Source organism: Chiroxiphia lanceolata, chromosome 3 (genome assembly GCF_009829145.1).
Source record: "Chiroxiphia lanceolata isolate bChiLan1 chromosome 3, bChiLan1.pri, whole genome shotgun sequence".
Classification (NCBI taxonomy): domain Eukaryota; kingdom Metazoa; phylum Chordata; class Aves; order Passeriformes; family Pipridae; genus Chiroxiphia; species Chiroxiphia lanceolata.
Window position 1 is genome coordinate 43,286,328 of NC_045639.1, and position 24,975 is coordinate 43,311,302.

Genomic DNA, 24,975 nt, shown 5'->3' on the forward strand with positions numbered 1-24,975 from the left:
TTTAAAAATCTCAGATCTTTTATTCACACTCTTTATTTAGCTATTTTTCAATACAATAGAAAACTACAAAAAAAAGCCCCAATGTACAAAACGCAAAATATATTTACAGTAGAACTTGCATTATCCTGATTTAGTTCATAGTAAATCTTTTTCAGTGCATTCAGTAAACAATTCATTCTATGAAAGCTTGATCATTCATCTCCAATCTCAACAGCTACCTTCTAATAAAAAGACTATATTTTGCATCCAAACTTCGACAATGTCTGATGAAGTTTGTCTTTGAATTAGACTTGCCAAACACGAGGACTCCAGAACTCTTTAGATATTACAATGTCCAAACAATCTTAAGCCCATTTAATTCATGTAGCCAGATGCATTAACATTAGCTTTCTGTCACTGATTTTTCTTATTTTTATCAAAGCCTTGTTTGTAAGTTCCATGGTTTCATCCCACTTGTTTTTCTCAGGGCTTGTGTATGTCACCAAGTTTTCAGTATACTGCAAGATTAACTTCAAAAACCTATGAGAAATAACACCAAAGAAGAAAAGCTTTTTAAAGGATTTAAAAAGAAAAAAAAAAAGAAAAATATCTCAATGCCTGATTTAAAGCTGCTAACATCTTCAAATATCCAAATCTTCCTCAAGATGATCAATACATTCAGGTTTGTTCTACTTCTGGAAAAGAACCACTCCCTCACTCTCACAGTAGGATGCAAAGATTTTCAGAACTGCAATTAACACTTCCATAGAAAGAATAGAGTGACAAAATGGGTGACAGAATTCTCCCCAAATGGCTTCCTTTCTTTTCTCAGTCAAATGTTTCACAATGTACATGATACCCAACCAGCTATTAATTGACACACAAAGAGAAAAATCACCAACATCTTAAATACAGCATTTATGTATTCTTATTTGAGTGTATGATTGTTTCCTATCTATACTAAGGGGGAGTCTAATAAAAATTAAAAATGTGAATAACTGGACCATATATTTTCAGCTGAGTTATTTTAGTTCTTAAGTGAACATTGTCTGAGGTATAATTATGACTAATGATAGAAAATCTCTACAGGATTTGTATTACAGATCAGAAAGGAATATGTACAATTCCTATTTTCATAAAGTAAGTTTAGATACTCACTTTAGATACTGCTGATAATCAAAAGGATTCTTCTTACAAACGGCATGAACACTGACTACTTCCACAGTAATCAATATTAAGATGAGTCGCAACACTGGAGACAAAAATTTAATGCTAGAAATAAAAAAAAACAAAATAAAATAAACAAAAACCAAATAAAAAAAAATCACTAACATAGAAGAATTCTTCAGACTTCTGCACCAATCCTAAACAGCTGGATATTGCAGAGTGGGGGGGGGGGGGGGGGAAAGGACTGTGAAATGTCCTTCAGCAAAAAGTGCAAATCCCAGAACAAGAAATGAAGACTATAAATGATGAAACCTCCGAAAGAGGAAAAAATGAAATTCATAAAGTTAAGATTCCAAAGAAAAACTCATGGGCATCCACTATTCCATAGATAATAAAGCAGATTTCAACTGATTTGCAAAATGTATCATCGGTTTCAGTTTAACCTGTTTCTTAAATAATATGGTTAACATTTTTAGGAACATAACCTGGCCAATAATACAAAATCTACAGTTTTCCCAGTTTTTAAAGTAGATTCATAAAACCCAGGAAAGCACTTAGGAATAGGAACAAAACTTAATGAAATATTAAACAATCTACATATAGATATATCTATATATAAAGATGCTGATTCAGGTATAATTATAAAAAGCAGCAAACTAAAGTAGATAAAGTCTTCAAATCAGTTAAACCTATTGCATTCAGATAAATCTTGAATGGCATTTATATGTTTAATAAACAGGAAAAGCTAGCATCTACAAAAATACAATCTAACATTTAAATGATACTTAATTTGAAAGCTTGTAATTTACAGTGAAGTAATCTAGCAATGCTAAAAAATACCTGCTAAATTATTCTCCAGTTCGAGATTTTCTTTTTAGTTCAACATTGCTGCTCAACAGAAATCTAGTTTGACACTTAACTCTGAAATGGTTAATGAGAACATGTGAACACTGTTGACTTTAACCTTCTAAGACAAAGCACTGAAAGCCAGCAACAGTAGAGTGCAGCCACTCTCTCTCACCCTAAGTAAAGGAAAACCATCAGCCAACCTGTTCAACATCCGTAGATAGTTATGCCTCTGACGAGAACGTAGAGTCTTGTTCACCCACTGCGTGTATCTCACCTCAGCGCTGGCAATAACTTGTTCGGACACTTGATGGCACTGCGTGCTTATTTTGCGGAGTATCACCACTATTTCCAGAACCGGTCGAGGAGAATAAAGCGTGCAAATACGCGTATCACAAAGTTCAGTCAACAGCCTCCAAAACAGGAAGGGATTTTTAATGTCAATCTTTCGTTAGCTGGATTTAACATGAGATACATTTCATATTCAGTGTGGTTTGACTCATAATGTTTTAACTCAGAAAACCTGGAAACAAACTCCCCTTACCTCAAGACTGAAAAAAAGCAAGGATCTGTGTAGCAGGGGTAGTGATTGCGTTCTTTATCACTTTACTGAATATAAATGTGAAACTGCTGGTGATGAATATGTTTCCCATTTCAGATCAAAGAAACGAAACCACAATAAATGAAACTGCCTGCCTGAAATGATATACTGAACACATCAAATCACAACAGGGTTGTGGTTGAAGCCTCCCACCATAGTTCAACTCATAATGAATTAACATTCACCATAATAAAACTCACTGAAACAAATGGTATTAATTAGTACTTCCATTAGTGTGTGGTCCTTCTGGGCAAAACAAGCAGCAGACTTAACATTTTGTAAAATGCAGGTGGTGAGACGATTTTTTTAATCAACACCACACAGATCACGCTTTGTTAAATCACACAAATACGTTCCTGCTGTCCTATTCTAATCTACTACCCTGATGTATCACACATCACTTCAAACACTGTTTTTACAGAAGTGTTTCCTAATCTCCCTCATGCTCAAATCACCTCTGAAACAGCAACACATCAATGACCAAAAGTGATAAGGCAGAAAACTCAAAAATAAAGTTTATGACTTCAGTAATTAGGCTTCTTTTTCATAATTGAGAAAATTGAAGATCAGTGGGTGGGAAAAAGCAGGCCCACACATTATGTAAGTAAAGCAACAGGTAAAATCCTCTTTAAACTATCCTGCTCATGCCTAATGGGTTTGATTAGGAGTGTTTTGTTTCAACATACTCATGCAGTCATGGGAGTCTTAAGGCTCCCTTAAGAGTGGAAGTCAAAAGTCAAATTGTTTTGAACATTATTCCAAGTAGACATAATTGGAACTAACGTACCTCCAAGTCTGATACCATGTATTACAACATATCTTCTATTTCTGAATCTTGATATTAAAGCATGTAAAAACATAATTATTTAGTAGTGTATTACCATTTTGAATGCCACGCACAGCTGTGACATCAAATACATTAAAATGAATTTCTGATGCAATTTTAGCACACAAAACAGATTAAAACCAACCTAATCTAGTCAGTACATAAGCATTTTAATTATTTTGCTTTCCCAGCCTGAAAGAAAAATAGTTATTTTTTCATGTTAATTTCAAAGTAAAATCTCTACTGTAATTCCCAAATCTACAATGTCCCATCTTAATTTTCAAGATGATGCTCAGCTGCGATTCTAAGATTTTCAGATTAAATCAGCAGCAACAATAGAAAAGTGCATACAACATTTCAAGCATTGCTCTGAAAACAAGGAAGTGAGTAACTCAGGTTTGAGACTTCTTTTGTATGTAGAAGCTGAGAGCAGGAACCAGGAGGCAAACTCACCTCTCTGTTAGGACACTATTGATTGGATCATCTGAACTACAGCAGTTCTGGGGCATATATTGCACCAACTGAGATGTAATTTCAGATATCATCAAAGTTAAAGTACTAGCTTCAGCGTTTTCTTCCAAACTTAAAAAAAGAAAACAATTAACATTTGAGATGATAAAAGTGTAGTACTTATTTCTCAAATAGCATAGATCAAGATGTAGATTTTTTTTTTATAGCAGTGTATTTAATTCTCACTCTCTGATATTACGGTTCTTTTTCCTCCATTTTATAAGCATGTTTTTACTTCTCCAACTAAATACAACCTTTTCTCAGTCTCAGCAATCTTCAGAACCCCTCTTAATCCTCCCTTCATCAAAATCCTGCAGTATACTGAATATGTGATAGATGCATTGTATTTTCATTTCTCAGCTCTAAACAAGTACAATTTCCTCCAGTGATATTATTTATGACTTCCTCCTTTTCAAATAACAAGAGAACGTTACACTCTTTTTCTAACTAATATCTTATATAAAGTCTTCCACTATTTTGGTTATCAAGTCCTTTTCAAAATAAGGCATTATTTTCTGTTTTACATTTGGTGACCATTTCTTCAGAAACAGAATACGGAGCCACTAACACCTCTGTGTTTCAGGTATCTTCTCACTCCCTTCAAATTAGCACATTGTTTATAGCTTTTACAGTACTTGTACTGATGTGCACAGCACAGATTAAGCTAAAGAGAACAAAGGGGTCTTCTCACAACCCCTCTGGTATCTACAATCTTTCTAGTAAAATATATGGAAAGACATTTCACCATCTCAAACCCCATTCTTCATAACTATTTTGAGAACTACCTTATATAGCATATATATACCCTTTAATTGTTTGAACTTGTTCCTCAGACACTGTTGGCAATCCGGACCATAAATGAATGCTCTTCATACATTCCAGCACCTTAAAAACACATAACAAAAAATGTTTTGTAAAGTGTAGCCTTTGACAGACAGGCCAATGCATTTCACTTTGCTTAGTGGCAATTTTAGAAAAAAATTAAGTAACAATTGTGTAAGCGAACTTCAATTGTTAAGGTCTATGTTAGGGCAGAAAGTCTTGATCACACTTCCATGCTAAAACATTATCTGAATAAACTATTTTACTATTCTTTCTACATTTCTTTTGATGTAAAAAGTTAACTAACATGACTTTTATAACATACTGTTTGAACACTGTGGAAAAGTAGAAGTACTAAGTATGTCTACTGTGCACCCAAATCAAGGGAGGAACATCCTAAAGCAGTTCATTAAACTGACTGGCAGAGAACTGCCATGACAATGGAAAGTAGATTTTGCTATAACGACAGAAGCTTAGCTAGTTTTCATACAGTAAAAACTTTAGCAATAGCCTAATCCAAAATTCCTGGAGACATGACCAACCAGTGGTTCTGACTAAGAAAGCATAAGGAAATTAAAAAAATTACAGAACAGCACACATTCAAGTAAGAATAAACCTATTCAGTGATCTAGAACACATACACAGTACCAATTGCATCAACGGGAGTGTGCGTAGTTATATCTCACTTTAGCAACTGTAATTTCCTTTCATTTTAAAAGATATAGCAAAAAACTAAAAAATATGTAAGATTTTAACTGTTTTTAGGATAAACAAAGCATGAAGAAAACAATTAGACTAATTTTAACGATTCACATTTTAAAGACCGAAATGCTTTCATAGATGTGGACACCCACCTGTTTCTTGAGACGGGAAATTGGATGAAATCGAGATTGGTAGCAACTTGCACAGTTCATCAGTGGTTTTATGACCGTGTGTTCCTGATTTACAAAATCACAGACAACATACAATAATCATACACAGACCTAGACTTATATCTCATTTTATGCAAGCCACCTATAGCACTGATGTCAATAAAGACTTCCAAGACTGCATGAGGGCTGAAAGAAGTAATCAGCACAGTGAGTGGTTAAAGTTAAATTTGACACATTTTACCTATGAAACCTGACAGAAAAGCAACCAAGTATTCTCATAATGCAGCAGCATGCAGTACTTCTTGAGAAACTAAAAAGAGCTGCAACTAATGAATGAAAGATTTATCTCACGGGTTGCTGTATGGTATTGAAAGAAGTAATCCCAAATATAAACAGGAAACTGGGGAGAGCAAATACAATAATCACTAATGTTGACAAACATATTTCTAGACAAAAAGTGTTTACAAATTCACAGTATAAGTATGGATACAAACAACATTAGCAAGCCACCATTATTTACAAAGTCTTGGAAAAAGAAAATCTCAGTAACTACATACCTCAGTGGGTGAGCTACAGCAGTTGTGCATACCTTTTGGATAATTCAGCAGACAAACAAGCTAGGTATCAATACAATTTTACAAAATTAAGTGGAATCACTATAATTTATGGATTAACCACGTGAATAAGGACTGGTTAAGCCAACAAATTAAGGCACAGGAAGAAAGGGTAATCTTTTGGAAAACTTTCTGTACTTATTTCACTACAAAACTAGGCAAAAACATATTTTCACAATTTTTTACTTGGATGAATACTTCATTTCCACAAAAAGCAGCTCTCAAGAAAGATTCAGTCAAACTCTCTAAAAACATATTTGGTATCCAAAGTAACTGAAAAAAAAATCTTCTGAGAACATAATACTGATCCCTACCTTAAGAGAAAACATATTCTCATCTGAGAATCTGCAGAGAAGAGTAATTGCAAATGCAATTATCTGATTAGCTACTTCTCTGGGAAATGCTTCCAGATTGATTTCTCCATGGCTTAAACGATCTCTTACACGTGGACCCTCCTGGTGGTTCAAGAAATCCCAAAGAAATTCCTGTGGAAACATACATCAAGTGTACAGACTTCTATTCTATGTGTATGAACACAAAATTGAATATATTCAGTATACGGAATATCCCTGACAGACAGGTATGTGATCATGTCTATAGGAAAGGGGCTTTCAGATATTCAGAAAAAAACCAATGCAAACTATACTTGTAACAAAAAAAAAAAAAAAGTGCAACTCATCCATCTTGGTAGCTTCTGAGGAAATTCAAAACTAACATACATGCTGAATTCGGAGAGCTAACAACAGACTTCTGTCGTGGGTTGACCCTAGCCAGGTTCCAAACACCCACGAAAATTGCTAAGAGCTAGGAGAGGTCACACAGGCAAGACAGATTCAATGTGAGGATAGCACTAAAATTTATTACTAACAGGATAAGAGCTAAAGAGTGAGAGATAAAACAGTTTTAAACACACTTTTCAACCACCCTCCTTCCTTCCATATTCTCCCTCCTCCCCCTGCATCAGTGCAGGAAGAGAAGTCCACCTAAACCTATAAGGCAACAGGTCTTCCTTCCAAGTCAGCTGCACTTGTAGGTCACCCTTCTCCACTCCCAGGGCAACAGGTCTTCCATATCTGCTACACTTGTGAGTTACCCTTAGATGGGCTGCAGCGGACAGCCTGCGCCACCAAGGTCTTTCTCCATGGGCTACAGGGGCTAAAGCTCTGAGTCATTCCCCTGTCCTGTGGGTCCCTCCCATGGGAAATAAGTCTTTGGTGGACTTCACCCACGTGGATCCACCCGCCCCTCGGGCCACAGGTCTTGGGATGCAGGAGTCTCTACACCCTGATGTTTTTTTCATAGAATGCAGTCCCTGATGCAGAATACTGTACCGGCGTGGGTTCCCCACAGGGGTCACTAGTCCTAGTCAGAAGATACTGCTCCAGTGTGGGCTTCCCTCTCCACGGGCCACAGATCTTCCCTCTCCACGGGCCACAGATCTTCCGAAGGACCCCACTCCCCCTGGGCCTCCCACGAGGGTAGCAGTCCTCCATTTTCATGCATCCACTTGTTCCATCATGGGCTCAGCTGCAATGTGGCAGGGCCACCCCTGGCCCGTCCCAGCTCAGCCGGGGGTGGGGGGGCAGTGCCTGCTGGGGTCGGCCTGGCACGGTTCCAGCGTTGTGTCTGCCCTGGGGCAGCTGGTGCGCGGTCCCGGGCCATGGCTGCCACCCCCGCCAGTAGCGGGAGAGGCGGCAGGGGTCGCCCCAGCCGGGCCTGGCTCGGCTCCAGCGCCGCACCTGCCCTGGGCCAGGGCCACGGGGCCTAGGCCCAGAGGTTTCCCTCTGCCACCCCCCAGCTCCAATTTCTTCTGCGCAACAAACTTTTTTCTTAAATATGTTATCACAGAGGTGCAACAATTGGCTCTCCCTTGGCCAAACAGCAGGAAGTCCTTCCTGTAGCCAGCTGTCATTGGCTCCACGGGGTGGGGGGGAGGAAACTTCTAGCAGCTTCTAACAGAAATCACCCCATGTAGCCCCCCACCACCACTAAAAAAAACCAGCCACAGAAAACCATGACAACTTCCTTCAACTTTGCGCCCCAAGCTCTCCACAGCCCCACTGCCTCTGGCAACAGGACAGTAACCTTAGATCTCTAAATTCAACACCCCTAGTTTTCCTGTTCACAATCTGTTTGGGTAGTAAGATGCAGAATGTGCTTTGCAGGTTTGAGCCACATTTTTGTGCCATCTGCCCAGACAGTAGAAGATGTGTCCCAGAAGCAATCAGAAATAAGTTTGAAATTTTCCTGTATGAGGCATTGCTTCTTCTTCTGCTCCATTCAGCTGAACTTCAGAAGTCTAAAGAAAAGTATCTCCAAGACATCTATATTTCAGAAAGAAAGGTAGTCCTATATCCTAACCCAGTATAGCTTGTGAGACACTACCTTGCATCCTTCCCAATGAAAAAGGTTAACAAGCTTCTGGTTCTAAGGTGCTGGATACAAGCTATATGTAATAAATAAATGTTAGGCATGATCATAAAGACATTACTAAACTAAGAAAAAATAAAATAATGAAAACAACAAGAAAAAAAAAAGAAAAAAAAACAACCAACAAAAAACCACAGAAAACTTTCAAAACACTTGCCATGGCAGGCTCTTCAAGAACTACAGGTAGCTGGTTGACTTCATTGTTATCCAAATGCTTTGCTAGCATCTAGAAGAAAAGTAATTTGAACAGAAACTTACTATATTATTGAAAGCCAAATAATCAAAGAAGAAACATAACTGAAGTAATTAGTTTTCCTAATTTTATGCAATTCCTTCTGCCACTCTAGAATCAAGGTCCCTAATTACTACTGACAATTTGAGATAACTCAAACAACTTCTAAAATTGAGGATTTCTGCTTGCAATATTTATTTGTATTTATTTTGAACAACTGAATCTAGGAAAAATGACAGAATGTTTCTGTGAAGAATTTCAAGCTAAAAATATTTAGAAGAAAATATTCCATTTATTACAATGTGTATTAATTTTGATATTTTCTGAAGCATTAAAAATTTAAAATGTTTATTGTCCATCATTTTTTATGTCGAAAAAACCTAGAAATAATGTCTTATCCAACACAAGAAAGTGCACTCAGGACTCTAGTAATGGGAAACATGCATGTGCTTAAATTCTGATGTTGATTTATATTAATTTAAAAAAAAATCACAGTACCTCATCGAAAGTGGTGTAGAAAGCAGCAGACTAGAACAAAAGACAATATTATTTGATTTTCAAACAAAATCAAATAACTAGACATGCATATCAAACTTTATTCATTTGCATGAGATACCAGAGGTGCATGAATAGCAAAAAAAAGCCCCCTTACAAATGAAGGGACTTTTGGATTTTGTGCTGAGTTTTTTTATAATAAATATATCACGGCCTACTTTCCACCCTAAACTACTGTTTCTGAACACTAACCTTCAACTACTTTTTCAGTCCCTTATACTGGCAGACATTTAAAAAAAATTAAAGGCATTAGTGAATCTCAACTGGAAATTTGTAAATAATTTTCCATAATTGACTGAAATTTTTTTTTGGTAAATCTGTAAATGTTTATAGACACTATTCTTCTAGAATAACTATTTTGCAAATATTGTAAGCACTAAATCATAATTGACTTTAGACAGAAATTTTACCTCAGCTGTTAGCAAACGATTTGGACATTTATTCGTTGTAGTGAAGAGCAATCTAAGTCCAACTTCCAGCTGAGGAAGTAAGAGAATCACACTGTCAGCATACCTGAAAAATTAACAGAGGTATCCAGGTTTTTCTCCATTCAGCCATTTCAGACTTAAAGTCTCAGGCCAAATGACCTGGATTAAAATTCCCTTGTAATGCACTTTGTAAACAAACAATAAATGACTACCTGTGCCAAACATAAACTGATCACTGAATACAAGCTCAGAGGCTAGAATAACTTACTGAAAGGTGAAGCATGGGAGAGAAAAACAAAACAATACACTTTTTTTAAAAAGTCAAAATCTTAATATGCGGAGATTCGTTTCCCTTGCTTTGTAAATCTCTCCTTTGTTGCTACATCTCCAACAGTTCTCTTTAGGGTTCAAAATATAGTTTATAACTTTATTTGGCACCAAACAAAGTCATAAGTTGAGAAACTTTCTGAGGGATCACCATAACAATGCCTAATGATATGCTGGAATAAGTTAAGTAACAGACTTAGTAAAAAGCTTTGGAATCTGTGAATGCAGATTATAAATATAGAATATATTATTCCATATAGAATAAATTCTATTAAAAAATAATTTAAAAAATTTGACTTACCTGCTTTGCTTGAAAGCTGTTAAAGCAGCAATCCAAAATGGCAACATCGTTTTTAATACAAAACTGGACAGTTTTACAACCTCTTCAGCTATGGAAAGTGTTTCATTATTAAGATCTACAAGTTAACAAAACAACATTGAAAAACTACATATAATCTCCAGTTTACTAATGCATTCTTAATATTCCACTGAAAATATAATACTATTTCAACATTTGTCAAGGAAGATTTAAATTATCCAATTTATTTTAACTATGCAGGTACAACAGTAGCCATATTTAGGATCAGAATTTGAGTATGTAAGATTGCATTTGTGGTGATAATATAAAATTCTAGAGTAAAAACAGTTAAAAAGTCATGTTTGCTTTTTATTGAGATTAAAACACTACACAGCAACTGGACCTAGATTCTGTGGAGTTGTTTTCCACCTACTTCAAATACTTTTAAAAAGTGTAATATAAATTAATCATTTCTATTCACCCAAAATCAGTACAGCAGCATGAATATTTGAACATGAGCACATTGTTTCTACTTTATCAATTTTCTGTGTTGACACGTAGCATAGTAAATTAACACTTCATACTACAATGCTACCAGGTAATGAAACTCATATATATGCATTCACATTATAAATGTCTTATCCAAAAGAAAGATTAAAATGGTAAGTGGGACTTGATTGCACTTGGTGTTTTTTCAAAGTAAATCAACAGCTATAGCATTTATACTACAACATTATTGAGATGTTATCAGCTTGATTTGATTCCCAGAAGCCCTGTCTCAGTTCCATGGACAGATGTTCCACTGGCAAACTGATTATATAGCACAAATCGACCATGAGGACCACTGACACCAAGATTTCCCATATGCTGCTGTTGCCTTAAAAATAGTAGGAATAGACAAAATAAGGTCTGAAGACAGGGACACGAGAGAGTTTTAATCTGACTTCAAGTGCTTTCCTGAGAAAAGCATTAGTATACTGAAGATGTGTCATCATCCTTTACTGTGTTTCAGTACTATCTTCCTTGTAAGACTGAGGGCGCTCCTGCTGGGACCCTTGCAGCTGGAACCCATTGTTTCTGGAAGAAGTTAGATTTTGTAAAGGCAAACTAGACAACTGTTAGATGAAATGAACTCTCATAATCAAAAAATGGAGTATACAGTTGAACTCTTTTAGAAGCAGTCATGTTTCATGTTTCAACGTATTACAATTATTTTAGAACACAGTATTTTTTGATTAAATAGTCAGTGCAACTGCCTACATATTAAAAAGCTGTCCTACAATCATGACTGATTCATCTAATGACATTATACACAGGTATCTTAGTTAAGATTTAATCTTGGAACTCTAGAAGATGCATTATTTTCAACAGCGCTTTTGGACAATCAAACAATAGCAAATATAAGATAGTAAAAAACTTGCTAATATTTAAATACTTGCCTGGAAATACATCAAGCTCCTCTAAGCTAACGAAGATCACATAAGGTCGATGTAGTAAAATGCATTTATTTTGCAGAAGATAAGTCTGCAACAACTGACCCAACCCTGCAGTTAAAAAAAGCAGCATAGCACAATATCTAGGGAGAATAACATAATATATTAGAAAAGTTTATACAAAGAAATCTTTTGTAAAGATCAACATTTCTGAGCTAGGGATGAAGGGTTTTTTTCACTCTTTCAAAGAACACCCAAAACCTACACTCCCCACGTGAGCAGGGGCACTTAATAACTAATTACATTCACAAGCATGAAAAAAAATTGAAGACTAGAATCAGGAAAAAAGCATCGCTGTATTCTCTATTGGCTGCTGTTGCTTCTCCTTCTACCCTATTCCTGTGTCTTTTGTTCCAAGTTATTCCTCACTGCCCTGATAGAATTTCAAAAAAAAGTTAAGCTTTCTTACTTAACTTAACAGTACAAAAAACACCGGTCCTACTAATGGTTGAAGTATTCTACATTTCCAGAGAAGAAACAGCAGCAGCAGAAATCTGTCAGAATACTGACAGAGGCCTTTGGACAATTTATTTTTTTTTCCCCATGAGAGAAGTAAGTTTTACTATCCACTTTTCAAGAACTCATAAGTCTGACTTAAGAAAATGAGATTTTTTTTGGTAACTTACTTGGCAGGAATTTCTTGTGGGGATGCAAATCCATGCCACAAAACATTACGAAGATTCAGACCATATGGAGATCCAATGAATATCCTCAGTACATTCATCTAATTAATAAAAAAAATAATTACTGCATGAAGAAATATATTATTTACTTATTATCTTTCTTAATTTTATTATCTTCCCCTAACAGAAAACTTCAGAAGTTATTGAGAAACTATAATATCTACTGTCAACATGACTGGCCATAGCTTGTCACAGTGACAGAAACTCATTATTTGCAATTCCCAGCATTCTCTGAAAGGAAATTGTTCACCTTATTTGTACAGGCTATAGAATATAATATGGGGCAAACAAAACTAGTTATTGGACATTCCAAGCAGTTATGACAGGCAAAAAAATGAGATAAAGTATAGCTCTTCTTGTAGTATAAGTCCACATAATTTAATACAAATTAGCATAAAATATAGAATTTGCATTCAAAGTTGTATTCCCAGATCACTATCAAACAAAATGGGAAACTTTGGTTTATTTTTCAATTGTAAGAATTTAAGTATTCCATATGCCATCAAAATTCAAGAAATAGTTTTTGTTACACTACTAGACTGGCTAACAACACAGGCTTCCGCAGTTCACACCCAATATTTTGTTCTAGCAAAGAATGTGCTCTTGTAAGACTGCACATGGAAGATCCACCTACTCTGTTTACACAAGAGTGCAAATATCATCAAATTTTTGTGGATTTTTTTTTTTTTTTTGCAAATTAGTTTCCTCTATTTTGAAAAATTTTAATATGGTAAATGTTATAAAGCATGTCACTACATTGGTGGTCAAGAGGAACATAACAGAAACAGCCAGTGCATGATGTGTATTTTCAAATAGTGCAACTCAGAATGAGGCAGATGAACTCTGCTCGTCGCCTGCCGGGTATGTGAAATTTTACATATGTAGGTTTTTCAAACAGAAAGGAAAATAAGAACTTATGACCTTGCCTTTAAAACTTTTTCTTTTACAATATTAACTTTTTCTTTAAATCATATACCCCCCAGACAGTAACATGTATAAAATGAAAATAAATCTATGATATACAGAATTTGCAACCTCTTCTTCAGTACAAGTAAAGGCTACACTTGGACACCTGCCATTTGGCCAGAAGAAAACCAGCTCAATATTTATTACTTATTTCAAAAGTGTGCACTTACTACAGCTTGTCCAAAGACAACTGCTAGCTGCTCAGATGCGAGCAAGTCTCTTAGAAGGAAAGGGCAATCATTACCCTTAAGTAAATATACCTATTAAAAAAAAAAAAAAGCAAAACAGATAATATAAATAATTTAGTGTACTTCTTTGTATTTCAAACATATAACTTGACTATTTCACCCAGTACCAATTTTCATTATTGTAAAAACATCATCATCATTGGTCTACTCTGGCCTCCAATCAAGAGGTCTGGAGACACACCATCTATAACGCTGCTGCTTCCTTTGAGAACGCACGCAGGATCACTCTTGAGGAGAAGACAACATAGAAAGAACTGTGTCTTGTCAATACCACCTAAGGAGTCCTTCTGCTGTGCCTTTTGCAACCAGACTTGTCTATCTCTCATTGGCCTTTTTAGCCACCAGCATGCTTGTAGCAAATGTGGGTAGAGCCCTTCCCAAATCTTCGTTCGCAAAGCCCAGCCATGATGATGATGATGACGATGATTGTAAAAACACTAATCGAACAAAACACAGCAAGTCCTTAAAAAGGCTTTAAATTCTGTAATTTCATGACAAATTAAAATTTAGGCAACATATCAGAAAGGAGTGAATATCCTTCTTAATGTTTCCATAGTTAGGCTTTTCACAGTGTCTGTACATGTATTGCTCTTCTCTTCCAAAAAAACCCCAAACCACAAAAAGTAGTAAAGCACAACAAGAACATAATTATGGGAATAAACTCTACCAAGGACATGATATTTCATTCTTATGCTAGAAATCTACAGGGTCTGTCAGTATTAAAGGGAGGAGACTTGTGGTTTATCTTCTGATTCAGGCCGTTCCTTAAACTAGGTTTTATCCTTGTTGGGCAATCTCAGCATCTCTATTTTCAGCTGCTATCATGCCTTCTGTTCTTTGTATTCTCCCTGACAGTTTTTTCCAATTTTTGGTAATTTTTTGTTACTTTAAATTTACCAAGCCCCCTTCTTGGGCAAATTTCTCTGTGAGTTAGTCCATTGTTCTTTCTCTGTCATTTCCTTCTCTAGAGCTCCTCATAGATATTTAACAACTAACTGTGCCTAATATAGCCCAGCAGCAAACACTCATTGAATAGCCATTGCTCTCTTCTCCCCAGGAAAAAAGTTATTTAGCAGGCCATTTTTCCACCTGCATGCCACTCCTCAGAGAAGTTACTACACCATCAGATCTTTTGTGGAAGCTATGTTGCTCCTTGTTTCAGTTTAAAAAAATCAAAGTAGAATAGACCTATTGATTAATCAAACTCTTTTCTTTTTTAATTAAATTGGTTAGTAATGGCACTCACGCAAGCAACGCTACCAGCACAGGTGAAGGAGCCCCAGATGATGCTTCCCCAGCACAACTGGATCCAGAAAAGAACCTCTGTCTGACGCAAAATGCACCTGGATTATTAGTGTACTACTATAGTACAGGCTAATTTCACTTTTTCAATATACAATTAAATCCAAGAGCTCATTCCCATCTTATAAGAAGCCAAATCTGTAACAGACTCCACATCTTGGCACTTACATCACCCAAGGCTCGCTCCAAACATGATGTTAGTTTCATTAAGCCAAGAGCAACTTCTGTAGTTTGTGTATATTGTAAAACATCAAACACTTCAAGAAATACCTGTATGGTTGGGAAGAGGAAGAATGTTGTGTTAAATATTCAGAAGGAAAAATCAAATTTTAAAAAGCACAGAGAAACCTAAATATTCCTCTGAGATAGTTGCTATACAAATGTAGAAAGAAAACTGTGCCAAGCAGATAAAAATATAGATGCCTGGAGAGAAATTTCCCTAGAGCACCTCTTGATACGTAGTGCCCTACATATATAAAAATTATCCACAATAACTTTATAAGGTAAAGCTAGGCACAGATTATTAAAAAACCAAAATCCTACGATCTTATGTTAGAACAGGCCCAAAGCACCTCATGTTCTCTAATATAAAATATAATTACAAAGTCAGGGAAACTACAAGCAACCACATAACAGAGACAGACAATTAGTCACAAATTCTAAACATTTTGGTTCATGGATATCTCTTTTTTGTTCTTACATTAAACTTCCACAAAGGAATCGTGTGCCAAAATACAAATCGTTAACAGAAATTTCTATACCTCTGTGCAGTTTGTCCAGTGCAACCATGATGCATACTGAATTATGAATTGCTCCTTGGTCAGAGATTTGAAGTGCACATTAACAGACTCACATACAGGTCCTAACGATCGTATGCTTTTGATATAATCCACACTTTGATCTTAAATTGAAAAAGAGAAGTTCATTAGTGTACCAATCTTCCCAAAGGTCCAATATTTTAAAACTCATAAGGGATAAAACCTGCTAGAGCTTGTGTACATATTTAGCACAGAGAATTTTATCCAGACTTTTCTAGCACAATTAATACACTACAATTTACTGTCTAAAACACAGATATTGAAAAGTAAAACTGCAGTGCAAAATCAGGTAAGATTGAGCATCTTCTCCAAATAAAACAAAACAAAACCAACCAAACAAAATTAAAAAAAAAAATAACAAAGCCTAAACACAAGAAAATATGGAAGTAAATAGAATCATTAATGTTCTGCTTTTGTTGAAATGGGAAGAATCTACTAGAATTTCTACAGAAATTCCACATAATCGAGTTGGAAGCTAGTGCAGACTCAGCAGGCTCAGTCCAGTTGCACCACTTACACTCTTTAAAGAATGCAGATGGATATGGTACCTTACAGAGTGGTATCACTGCTTCTTTTTGGTGGGACACTTTTTATTGGAAAATAAATTCTTGTCATTTACTGAGAGATAGTCCTTGAGGCAGAAACATGTATCATTTTTACTACCTCTAGAAATTAATAACAGAGCTTGCATGATGCAATTTGGTAAATTAAAATTCAGTGAGTTCATCAGGGCATAAATGTTTTCTTTGGTTAAAAAACAACTATAAACTATTCTACATACAGAAGAGAAACCAAATGGTACTTCTGTACAAGCTAGAGTTGGAGAAACAAAACCAGAAGCAACAGCAGGAATACTGATGGCCCCTGAGTGTTTTAAGTTTACTGCAAAAGGAATATAAAGAACACAGAAGGCGGCAATTATGAGGTTGGAAAGAAGCAGGACTGAACCCTTAGGTTACAGGCACATTAAACTGGGAACCAAGATGAAGGCAAAGTAGCAGCTACAGATTACATGAACCTTAGGAGCCAGCAAAAGCCAAATACCAAATGTGGATGAAAAATTTAAAGCTCTTTGTAGATATTAACTGTAGATACTCTAAATCAGTAGCAAAGCTAATGCTGTACTGTAACAAAATGTTGTAACAGCTAGAATTGCTATCATATGTACTGAAATTCTGCATCAGTCTTAAATGTATCATCACTACTACAGCAGGTAAACACCAACCTGATTCAAGGTAATGCACATGCTCTGTAACAGCTTGCCAACATACTTCACCATTTCCAGATAAAATATTGTTAATATCGTATGTGTCTTTCCTCTCAAATCCAAGTTTGCAAATTGCATAATGCACAGGCTGAGAAAGACAAGTAGTGACCGAGTCTGACAGTGCCATCTAGAACAAACACACACAAACAAAAAGAATTCTTGTATCAAGAAAGCACGAGACACAGAAAATTATTAAAACATACCCATCAGCACAGACAGACAGTAATATGGCATCTGTAAACAAGCTGTTAAGGTTTGCAACACAAGTTTCATTATGCATATGATGAAAGGAACTCTCGACCAGAAACACCCTGGGAAAACTGAGGGGTAGAACTGCTCTATTTTCATAGTGCCAGGATGATTTCAGAGTGGCTATCTACTGAACTGATAACAAGATAGACTGAAGCAAAAGATCTCAGTTTATATATAAATGTTCTGTCTAATCTCTGAGCTTGCAGAGAAACTGATGCTACTTCAAGTACAATCAAGAGCTCCAGTCCTTACGACCAGCAAAATCCTTGGAGGGGGGTAGGGGAGGAACATGTGAATTCCTCCCCATTGTAGCAATGTTAGCTACAATCTAAGCATTAATGTTATTTCCACGTTAATCTAAATAGAAAGACAAACTGATTCAGAAGCACACTTTCAATTAAAAAAATTGCAAGAATATAACTCCCCATGCTAAAAATGAAGAAAATGCTTCTGATTTAGTAAAGAAAAACCCCAAAAAGTCATGCTTTCTATTAATGAAACAGACAAGAAATTGTTTGAAAATGAAGTACCACAACAAATAAAAAAAAATTCCATTAAGAACATTATTTTCTCTTTAATTAGGTGGCAGGATAGACTCTCATGATATGTAATTTCTGTATTCATGTCTTCAAGGAGAGATATTTATACGGATATTGGCATGGAGCAAGGGTAACAGTTCCTATCGGGAACCCGTGTTAGCTGCCACCAGGAGTACCTCTCTTCTATTAAAAAAAAATAATCTAAAAACGTCGATAAAATATCATTCAGACCTTCACCTTGTCCTTCCCTCCCCCCTCCGTTTCACTGTCAAGGACAAGAGGCCAGAGCAAATCCTGCACTAACGCAGCCACCCTTTATTATTATTATTATTTATCTAAAACAGGCCGGGCATGGGTCAGGGCTGTGATCTTTTGAGGGAGAGGTCACCAAGCCCCACGCTTCCACTGGCAGAAGCTGGGCAGGGCTGCCTCCTCCTCTCTCCTCCCCGCCCTCCGGCCGCAGCACTGCCCCAGGCCCCGAAGGGCCCGTCCGCAGCCCCGAGGGCGGCGGCCACCCCAGCCCCGAGCCCCCGAGCCCCCGAGCCCCCGATCCCGCTGCCGGAGCCGCCCCCGCCATGGCGCCGCTACCTCCGGTACCTCCGTTACCGCCGGCCCCGCCCGCGCTGCGTCACGCCCGGGCCGCGCGGGAAAGGCCCTGGGGCCACTCCGCGCCCGGCTTCCAGCAACGGATAAGCGCTCCGAGGGGACGAAGCCCGCCGCCCCCACGGAGGGAGGAAAGCGGCGCCAGGGCTTGGCCGATAAAGACACAGTGAGCGGCCGGCAGGGCGAGAGGAAGTGCCGGGGGTTGAGCTGCCGGGGGCTGGCGGCCCCCTGGGCAGGGAGTGGTGCGAGGGCGGCGGGCACGATGCGATGCCCGGCTGAGGCGGGGGCGCCGGTCCGGGCCTGCAGCGCTTCAGTTGGGAGGGAAGGATGTCCTTCGGAAGGGCGGTACAGTGCGTGGGAGAACGTGGGGCTCGGTGTGAGGTTAAAAGTTGTCTGTGATCTTGTGGAAAGTTGTAGGATGACTGTTCCCGCTTGATTGGCGTCTGACTTGGGATAGCTCGTCCCCTTTCTGGTTGGCCAGGTGTCACGTTCACACCTGCCTTGCAGCTGGCGTGCTGGCTGAGGCACTGGGAGGCCCAGCTGTTTCGAAGGTAAAGGGAAGGAAAGGATGGTCCTTCTTTTGGTGGCGCAGTCTTTCCAACTTGAGGGCCCAACTTTTAACTTAGAGCAGCACCCCTTTTGAAGAAATAAACAAGAACCGTTTCTTGTTTCTTTTAACAGCTATTTTTTTTAAACAGGCTTAGTAACAACATTTCTTTCAAATAGCAAAAGGTTTTTTCTCTCAGCATACTTATTTTCACATGTCCAAGGTTAAGCCAATGTAGTAGTAGGCCAGTAACATAAGGACAGGCTTTTGTTGGTCAAGTAATCAGAAGTAAAGTCAGTTCTTGAATTTTACAGACATTTTTTCACAGAGGTGCAAATATTATATAGAAATGTAATTGCAACGTTGTGCTAAAACTTGGAATCATAGTGTTTGTACTGTGGTATACAGAAGTAGGTTTATTGACTAGCTGTTTGTTTAGAGAAATCGATAAGGTTTTTGGTTGCCTCATTAGTAAATAGCTTTTTACAAACGATTATGAAAACTTCTGTCACTAATAATAGCAGGTAAACTTTTAAGTAGGAGCATTATTAGAAGTCATGTGCTATAGACATGAGTTTTCTTCCATCTGTAATCGAAGTGGCTGAAAATCTTGTGACTCCAGCTGAACCGTGCTAGCAAAGAATCGCTGTTTGGGTTGTGACCTTTTTCACAGGTTCTTTTCTACTCACGTGAAATGGAGTGTTCATTTGAGCAGCTCAGCTGGAAGACTGTGGTGGTTTTTCTTCTGTTAGGAGACCTATGACAAGCATGTCAGGGTGGTAGTCATTCGAGACCTGAGTTTGCAGTCAGAATGTAGTAAGTCTCTACAGCCTAAGTGCAAATGTGTTTGCTCCATACATTTTTTGAGTAAGTGCTGTTCAGAGTTTGCAGTGTTGGTGTTGTATCAACAAACACCTGCAGGCAATTAGGACTAAGGATGCAAAAATCACTAGTTTTAAGGAACTAGAGGAGACATGTAAGTTGTGTCCACAGGATTGACAAGGCTAACGTGTAAGTGATTTCATAGAGAAGAAACTGCATTTCTTCCCTTATTCTTAAACTCCTTGGACTGAAAGATTTGTGAGCCCCTGAGTAGCACATGTCTTCAAATAATTCTCTTTACACTTTCATATTATCCACAAGTGTATGATTTTTTTTTCCCCATATCTTAATGTAAGCCTTGTTTTGTGACGTTAATTCACCTTTGAGCTGTTTTCTGCCCTTCTGGGAAGGAACTGATGATTTGCTCTTGTCTAAGTTCTACCTGTAGTCAAGAAGTGGAGCAAGAGACTGAAGAGTTGGCAAAATGTGAAAGTGGTTCATGAGGAGGTAGCTGGTATGGAAGACCATTGCCTGTAGCATTTGTTATCGTCTCTTTGGTTCCTTGTGCTTTTCTGTCTCTGTCTTATTATCATTTTACAGTTCTGTTTCAAACCAGCCCTGGAGGACAGCAGATTACATCTTTTATCTGCAACATCAGAGTTGCTGTTTGCATTCATAGAGGGACAGATTTTGTTATGATGGTTGAAGAGATAATACACAACTGAATGGGGAGAAAACTGGATCTTCAGAAATCTGCATTTAAGTTTCAAGCAAAATTACAATAATTTGCAGACTGGAGCTTATTTTTTCCTTTTTTTTCCCCTCTTTTTTTTTTTTAAGAGCAAATTATGTCATCAATACATAAGCCATTGGTTTAGTAATTTCACAAGGAATGAGGATAAATAAAATGAAGTAGTGAATGAACCAAGTACATATTTTGGGTGTTGTGTAGGCTGTTTGAATTAAAAGCTTGAACTCGTGGTTAACAGTCTTGGATGGACCTGTTAATAGCTATGTATTTTTACTTGGAAAATGGAGTGGATTCAGGGTACTAATATGGTGTGTCTGATTGATTGAGTTTAAATGCAAACTTCAGTTGCATTTGGCTGGAAAAGAAGTCAAAGCAGTAGTAGTGTTAAAACAGCCAGAAGATGATAACCAGTTTCTAGCTTTCTGTGGGTTTTTTGTTAACGTATTCCTAGACTGATTGTTGGGGTTTTTTCCCCTCTTAACTGTACACCATAAAGTATTATTAAAAGACTGTTAAATTTGAAAATATTGACATGTGTTGTGGACTTTCTGATTATTTTGCTCAGATGAAAGGAAAAAAGACACGATCCCTTTCTGAAGATTCAGTTGTGGCTCCAGTGGAAGAACAGACAAAGACAAAGACAAAATGCATTAACACATACAGACTGGAGTCACGTAATAAATTTCGGGATTGTTTAGTAAGAGACAAAGCTCAACAAATACTAACGGTACAGTATTTTTTAAATTAATTGTCTGATTTTATTGCAAAAGTAGCTTGTCTCGCAAAGGTACTTATGGAACAAGGTAAATTGCATGAACTTAAACATATGCATAAATCTCTGCAGTCTTTGAGTTTTGCCACAGAAATACATTTGTGAATGTGCTCTGTTTTGGCAAAGTGCAGAAGGGCCTCTGCAAGGTCGCTGCCGAGCTTGTTAGGTGCATTTTATGTGGAGCTGAATCTTCTTAAATGCTTGCCTTTTTTTGAAATCAAATTGAACTACAGCCCAGTTCAAAGTACCCTGATCTGCAAAATATCCAGTTAGCCAAAGATCATGACTTCAAGTTTGTGGAATTCCATTAGTTAATATCACATGACCTGCCTAAAATATACATGGTGTTCTTAATGGTCAGACTGCCACATACAAAAATTAAGCAAAAATGAAAGAAAACAATCTGTGGAGATAATATGTAGCTGTTAGTGATACTTTGAATAGTTATAACCAGCTCTTTTTTAATTTTGCTGTCTGGAAGACACGCCTTGGATATTCGGAACTGGTATTTGTAGCACTCTTTTCCTGTGAACTGAGCCCAAATGATAGAAAAGAATACACTCCTCATTGTTAAATTGAGATTGGCTGGACACACATGTGTGTCCCTTTCAAAAAAACAGATAAAACATTTTAGCGTGAAAGTAGCGCATCCTTTGCTGTTTGGGAGTATCATCTATATTGACTATTCTACTCATTAGTTCTTTTCATGTTCTTGTAATGAAAATGACTGTAAAAGGTTTTTTTGCAAAAGGCTACCAGGATGAAAACTAAGATCTTTCAAAATTGTTTTTGATAGAGTAAACTTCAACAAGCCAACTATGATGGAGTTTCTAGTCCCATGTTGTGTGCTTCAATCTCAGAAGAAATATTAAAGGCTGTGAAGGAATTTGGCTTTGACCGTTATAAATATGTGGTATCAGTGCTAATTGTGGAAAAGGCAGATCAGGCAATGATTGTAAGTGAACATTATTCACAATACGTTTTGCAAATTGAAAACAATAAGGTGCAAACAGATTAGTGAAGTGGTCCAAGTCAACTTTTTTCTCCCAAGGAATATGTTTATTCCAGCCATCAGTTCACAGAGTTTAGCTTTGAAAACAATTTTGTCAAAAAAGCTGAGAGAGCCCAGTAAATGGTCACAAGACTGGACTAAGCTGGAGGTGGAGGAGTGGGGGACGTGACTTCTTAGTTTGATATGTTCCCAAAACTAATGTCTATTCACATAGGCATGTTCCACTGCTTTTTAAGGGGTGCTCTTAACAGTATGCTAAAGTGCAACAAGTGAACACAAGAGAGAATTGGGGGTTGGTGTAGAGATTTTTGGATCTATCAGTGGGAGCTTTACTGTGAAGCAAGAACATGTATTTAACATCGAATAGGAATTGTTCGATTCCTATTGTTCAACTTTTGCATTGTTGTTACTAGTTGTAACTCTCATAATACGATTAGATTAGCATTTAGATAATGCTGTGTGTTCTTTAAAAAATAAATAGTAAACCCGTGCTGTATATATATTCACAAATAGCTTTTTCTCTTTTTTCCCTTTAGGTTGCTAGCAGATGCCTCTGGGATGTTCAAAGAGACAATTGGGTTTCAGCTAAATGTGAAACTGAAACATTTATTGCGCTGGCTTTGGTAATGGCTTGTTATTACGACTAATACTTTGAAAGCCACAGATGGATTCGTGCATCACAGTACATGGTACATTTGAAAATTTTCAGAGCATCATTATTTTAGTATTCATTTTTATCCTGTTGCTGTTGGCACATTGAAACTGACATACAGTTGAGATAATGTTCTTTTTTTCTCTGTTAAGAAAAAAACCAACCCCCCCCAAAAAAAACTTTGGAACATATGTACATGAGTACATATGGGTTTCATCTGTTTAATGCTCTCTGTGGAAGTGAAAGCAGCTGGTGTTAAGGCCAAACATTGGAAAATTTTGAATGTTGCTTATCTGTTGTGTGCCTAGGACTGTTAACGAATGTTTATATGAAATTGCAGGTATCAGTTTTCTTAAAAGCATGTTTTTTGTAAAATAAGGCAGTATTCATTTTTTACCTAGTTTTATCTATGATCAAATGCCAGTCTGCCTGGAAACTTTTGCAGTCCTAGAAACTTGTGCAAATTTCCAGTCTTGCCTTGAATGAAGTGAAAGTTTAGTCAGTAGGTTGCCCAGGCCTTAAGCTTGGGTCTCGGGTTCAGGTTGGTGGACAGGTACTGCACTTCAGTCTAGGGGCTTGCGGTGGCACTGACGATGGGCTCAGTAACGAGGGTAACTGGTCCGTAATAACTGGCAAGGGCAGCAGTGATTGTATATTGGTAAATAAGGCACAGGCGCAAATCTGTGAAGTATGTAGACATCAGTTTTTGGACCTGCCGTGGAAATCGAGGGCTGGTGCCTCCTCCATGTCAGTTGTATCGCTGGGAGCTGTGAACAAACGCGGACGGGGCGGCCGTGCTTTTCTCACCTCCCGCTTGGCCCAGCTTGGGTCCGAGCGCGTTTGGAGCCGCACACGGGCGCGCCGCGAGGGGCGGTGAGCGGCCCGGGGTGGTCGCCCACCGGCGGTGCGGGGGAGCCAGTGTGCGGGGGCGGCGCCGGGCCGGGGCGCGGCCGTGCGCTTTGTTCGCCGGCGTGGGGGCCGTGCGCGCCCACGGGGCCCGGCTGCGCGCGGGCGGGCGGGGGCGCGCGCCGCCCCGGCCCCCGCGCCGGGGGGACGAGGGTCTTTCCCAGTGGCGAGGAGGGAGGGCTGTGTTTCACCTCCGGCGAGAGCGGGACCGGGAGCGGGGCGCGGCGCTGCCCCGCGCGCAGCCGCCTCGGCACGACCGCGCAGCGGCGGGGAACGGCCGCACGCTCCCGCCCTCCCTCCTCGCAGGGGCGAGCGCGCTCGTGGCGGCTCCTCCGAGTGCGCCCCCCGCCCCCCGTACCCCCCTCCTGCGGGGGCTGATGGTTCACAAACGTAGCTCGTCCCCGGCTGACGTTCCCGGAGACGGGAGCCTGGCGGCGGAGCGGAGCAGCCCGGCCCTCCTGGGTGCCAGCTCCCGCGCTCAGCGCTGACCAACCCCCCGGGGCGATGCTGCCCCTCCGCCCCGCGCTGCTGCCCACGCGCTACCGCGGCGGCTCGGCTCCGCGCTCGCGGCCGGGCCGCGCGGCCGCCCGAGCGGCGGCGGCGGGAGCAGGAGGAGGAGGGCGTGGCGGCGGCGGCGCCGGCGGTGGCGGTGGCGGGTGCCCGGCGACGGTCCCGCGCGGCGGCGCCGGTTCGGTCCGGGTGCCGGTCCGGCGGCGCGGGCCGGGGTCGCCGCGGGCTGCCCGGAGGGGGGCGGAGCAGGAGCCACCGCGTCCGTGCGCGCGCTGGCCGGTAGGGGCCGCTGTCGCCCCCCGCAGGGCGCGGGGGGGCGGGGCTG

The 24,975-nt window shown here is 39.1% G+C and overlaps 3 protein-coding genes across 5 annotated transcripts in view; 2 read left to right on the plus strand and 1 right to left on the minus strand.

Annotated features, from left to right (window-relative positions):
* Positions 1-18,706, minus strand: ERMARD (ER membrane associated RNA degradation). Of its 3 annotated transcripts, none has more exons than XM_032684569.1 (18): positions 18,664-18,706; positions 17,243-17,411; positions 15,961-16,100; positions 15,368-15,469; positions 13,820-13,909; positions 12,627-12,724; positions 11,947-12,083; positions 10,511-10,625; positions 9,865-9,967; positions 9,398-9,427; positions 8,825-8,893; positions 6,552-6,722; positions 5,606-5,689; positions 4,735-4,814; positions 3,873-4,001; positions 2,196-2,405; positions 1,138-1,251; positions 1-519 (listed from the first exon to the last, which is right to left on the minus strand). In XM_032684569.1, the coding sequence occupies exons 2-18, from the start codon at positions 17,409-17,411 to the stop codon at positions 360-362; spliced, it is 2,001 nt and encodes a 666-aa protein (XP_032540460.1). In that variant the 5' UTR covers positions 18,664-18,706; the 3' UTR covers positions 1-359. The 3 variants fall into 3 exon arrangements, with proteins under 3 accessions (XP_032540460.1, XP_032540462.1, XP_032540461.1); XM_032684571.1 differs by having other exon boundaries at positions 18,673-18,704; XM_032684570.1 differs by lacking the exon at positions 18,664-18,706 and adding an exon at positions 18,313-18,546.
* Positions 18,018-23,609, plus strand: TCTE3 (t-complex-associated-testis-expressed 3). Its single transcript, XM_032682217.1, has 5 exons — positions 18,018-18,062; positions 18,488-18,844; positions 21,364-21,525; positions 22,367-22,525; positions 23,119-23,609. The coding sequence occupies exons 1-5, from the start codon at positions 18,018-18,020 to the stop codon at positions 23,227-23,229; spliced, it is 834 nt and encodes a 277-aa protein (XP_032538108.1). The 3' UTR covers positions 23,230-23,609.
* Positions 23,158-24,975, plus strand: part of PHF10 (PHD finger protein 10) — a 20,104-nt gene continuing 18,286 nt past the window's right edge. The window contains exon 1 of the mRNA XM_032684576.1: positions 23,158-23,271. Within this exon, the coding sequence (XP_032540467.1) occupies positions 23,269-23,271 (3 nt within the window). The 5' untranslated portion in view covers positions 23,158-23,268. The remainder of the gene's footprint in view (positions 23,272-24,975) is intronic.